The sequence below is a fragment of the Plectropomus leopardus genome, chromosome 15 (assembly GCF_026936395.1).
Source record: "Plectropomus leopardus strain MGB_pleo_1.0 chromosome 15, ASM2693639v1, whole genome shotgun sequence".
Taxonomy (NCBI): domain Eukaryota; kingdom Metazoa; phylum Chordata; class Actinopteri; order Perciformes; family Serranidae; genus Plectropomus; species Plectropomus leopardus.
The window spans coordinates 6,771,930-6,775,397 of NC_142190.1; the positions used below are offsets into that span (position 1 = coordinate 6,771,930).

Sequence of the window (3,468 nt, forward strand, 5' to 3'; positions counted from 1 at the left end):
ACAGATATTAAGAAACCAGATATGTAACTGACCTAACGTGACCTAATATATTATAAAAGAAACATCCAAACACTGCTCCCCACAGCTGAAATTTTTTTGACATGCCTCCCCCTTTTGCACCACCCCCTCCTCTCATAAATAACCAACAGTCCCTTATACAAAGCACGCGTTTCTGTACAGGCAGTTTTGTGGTCAGCCGCCGTCGGGGGTCCTTCTGCTGGAGGTGACATTCAGTGGGCTAGCGCAGTTAGCATCGACACACGCTTCAACATGGCACAGGCGGTGCAAAAACTGGTCGCTAAAGTACCATCTCTGATCGGCTGTAAGTTATTTTATTGCGTTATTAATCCTGATAGTTATGCGATAATGGAGGGCTGAATTGCACGTAATATAATCTTTATTGACAAGACGACGCTAGGTCGACCCGGCTAGCTAACGTAACATCCACTTCATTCAAAAAATGAAGTAACGTTATTAAGCTGATATTATTATACGCAGAATACACCACGTTTAAATTTTAGATTTTACTTTCTTAGTAAATATGTTTTGATGCTGCTAGCTAGCTTGCATTGTTTACTATGCACAAGTCATACAGCTAAGTGGCTAAAGCTAACAATAATCTTAAAGATAGCAGTTAGCCGCAGCGGCGCAGAGTTGCACCAGACTGACTGCGCTTTTCTTCTCTCGTAGCGGCTGTCAGCTACTCCAAACCTCGGCTACAGACCTTCTGGTACTATGCTCGTGTTGAACTCGTGCCCCCTTCACCTGCCGAGATCCCCAAGGCCATCGCCGGGGCCGCAGATGTCCTCAAGGCTCTCCAGTCAGGACGTCTCGGTCAACTCACAGTCAGGGTGGGTGTGTTATTGACAGATATTGTGTCTTTGTGGTCGGTTAAAATATATATGAAGTATTTGTTATCAAAGGTTGTGGTGATATGCCATGTTATTTTAAAAAGCCCAAATAAAAGCATGTAATGTGAAATTGTCACTTTGTTTGTGCCATGCTGATTTTAGACCTTATTTTAAGCATTAATCTAATAGACTCGAGTTAACAGGACACACTAGATTGTGGTTTCTAAGTGTAAAATACAAAATATCGAAGTGGATACTTTCTAAAGTCCTGATTGAAAATGAGACACCTTGAAAACTAAGGCCTACCTTTACTAGAAGACTTTTAAAGACTGAAGTCTGACCCCCTCTCACATCTTGACCTCTTTTAAATCACGTCTTAAAATCCATTTTATAAACTTTTGTTTATGTGATGTCTATTTTAATGCATCTTTTTTTGTTTCTTTTTATTCTTTATCTTATTTTATTTTGTATTGATCAGGTTTAATTATATTATTACTACTATTATTTCCGCTGCTTATATTCTTTGAATTGTATCTTGTATTGACTCTTATTGGTTGTCACTGTTAGTTACGTTTTGCAATCATTTCTATATTTTGTCTGGCCGTATTTCGGCATAATTGTTTGGCTCTTACAGTTATGTTGCCTCGGCAAGAATCCCAAACTCTGTCTTTAGATAATAATACATTTATTTAAATATCACTTTTAAAAACAATGTTTGTGACAAATAGTTTTTCGGTAGTGGTACAACTAGGAGGTCTTGTCAAATGGCACTCTTAAATGTTAGGGTCATTCGTCCACCAGTTTCTCCTTCCACTGTCCAAAACATGTACTTACCTATGAGGTGATTTGAGTTTTCAACTTTCTTTTTGCTTTGAATTATCATAGTTAAACAAAATAAGTGGGTGTACACAATGTACCATGATATACTCTGGGTTAAGAGGCCAAAAGTAGGTGATATTATGGAATCAGAATACCCGAATAACTTTAGTAGTGATCACTGTCAGTGACAAAGGGAGTGTGAGAATTTAACTGTCAAAATTAAGATGTGAAACATTTCATAAAATTTTAATGGTAATTGTAGAAGCAGAGTAGAGATTTCCGGCACAAACTCTTCTACTTCTGAGGTGCACGAAGACGGAAAAAAATCTAAAAAGGTAAACCTACAGCAACACTGGTAGTATACAGAAAAACTTAAAAAGTGAGACCTAAAAATAAAGTTGCTTCTTGAGTTTCACCTCTTGAAGTTCTCATGGCAAAGGACGCAAAACATTAGGGACGGTAAAATGCCTTTAAATTTCAGAACCCAGCAAATTGTTGAATCATTGCATGCTTAAATACCACTAAAACAGCAAGTCTGTCTATGCTTTACAAAACAAAAACATGATTTAATCAATCCACAATGAAAACAGAGAAACTAAAATTGTCATTTTTGGCAAATAACAATTCACTTGATACATTTTCTCTAATAGCAAATCTATTTTTTTGTTTTGTCACAGGATATGGCGAGGAACGGCCTGGTGGCCACTGAAGTGTTGATGTGGTTCTACATCGGAGAGTGCATCGGCAAAGGAGGCATCGTTGGCTACGCTGTCTGAAATTTGGACTGTCATGCTTTGTTTTTTTCTTTTAGGCATCATATGCTCAACTTCCTGCAAGAATTCTGGGAACCAATAAACAGATATCTATTGTTATTGAAATACTCTTGTTTTCAGGCTCCTTGATTTCTATATAAGGAAATGATAAAAAAGACAGAGGCGCTTTTTCCACCTGTGACACTTCTATCCAGTAGATTTAACAAGTGTTTTTGTCAAAATTAATACGCAATGGGATTGTTATTTAAAGGTAAAAAAATACCTGGTTTTCTCGCCAGACCAATTTTAAATGGCCCTTGGCTTGTATTTCAATATATAATTTATAATCAACACAATGTTTTATAAGCAAGATCACTTCACTTTTTTCATTTTCCCAATAATAGCAAGACAAGACCGTTTGTTGACATGCACCAAGTAAGAACTGTGAAAGAACAGAAAAAACCATGAACAAGCAAACGAAAAATGAGCCAGAAACAAATATTTCCTTAGGTAGGTAGCTGACATTGCAACAGCAAAGAAGACAAGTTGAATTCTTTTTCTAATTTGAAGATGAACCAGCTGCATTTGTATCATTTGCAGGTGATTATTAACAATAATAAACCATGAGATAAAAGAAACAGCTGGCCACCCGGTATTTTAACAATATATCTTAAAAAGATTGGGAACCACTGCTGTAACTAACCAAGGGAGGGAGCTGTTAATCATTGTTCAAGTTATGTCAGTGCTGTAATTTGTTTCAGAGCAGGTGGTTTGGTTATTCACAAATACATGATTATAAATGGTTAACATGTGTTAACGTGTTAAATACTTTTAAGATCAAATACATTTTATATCTCTGTTTATACAGGTACTATTTTTTCAACCCTATTTAAAGCACAGACAATGAAAGAAAAGTAGCCATATCTTCTTATTTAAATCCATACCTATAATTTTTAATGGAATATGACCTTTAATTTGAAAATACAGATAAAACACTATCTGGTTCTTTTGATGTTGAAATGGATATATAATCTCAAAACACAAAA

At 36.1% G+C, this 3,468-nt stretch overlaps 1 protein-coding gene across 1 annotated transcript; it reads left to right on the plus strand.

Moving 5' to 3' along the window:
- Window positions 1-161: 161 nt before the first annotated feature.
- On the plus strand, window positions 162-2,548 carry atp5mg (ATP synthase membrane subunit g). Its single transcript, XM_042498904.2, has 3 exons — window positions 162-322; window positions 691-851; window positions 2,348-2,548. Exons 1-3 carry the CDS (start codon window positions 271-273, stop codon window positions 2,444-2,446), a joined length of 312 nt encoding a protein of 103 aa, XP_042354838.1. The 5' UTR covers window positions 162-270; the 3' UTR covers window positions 2,447-2,548.
- The last annotated feature ends 920 nt before the right edge of the window (window positions 2,549-3,468 follow it).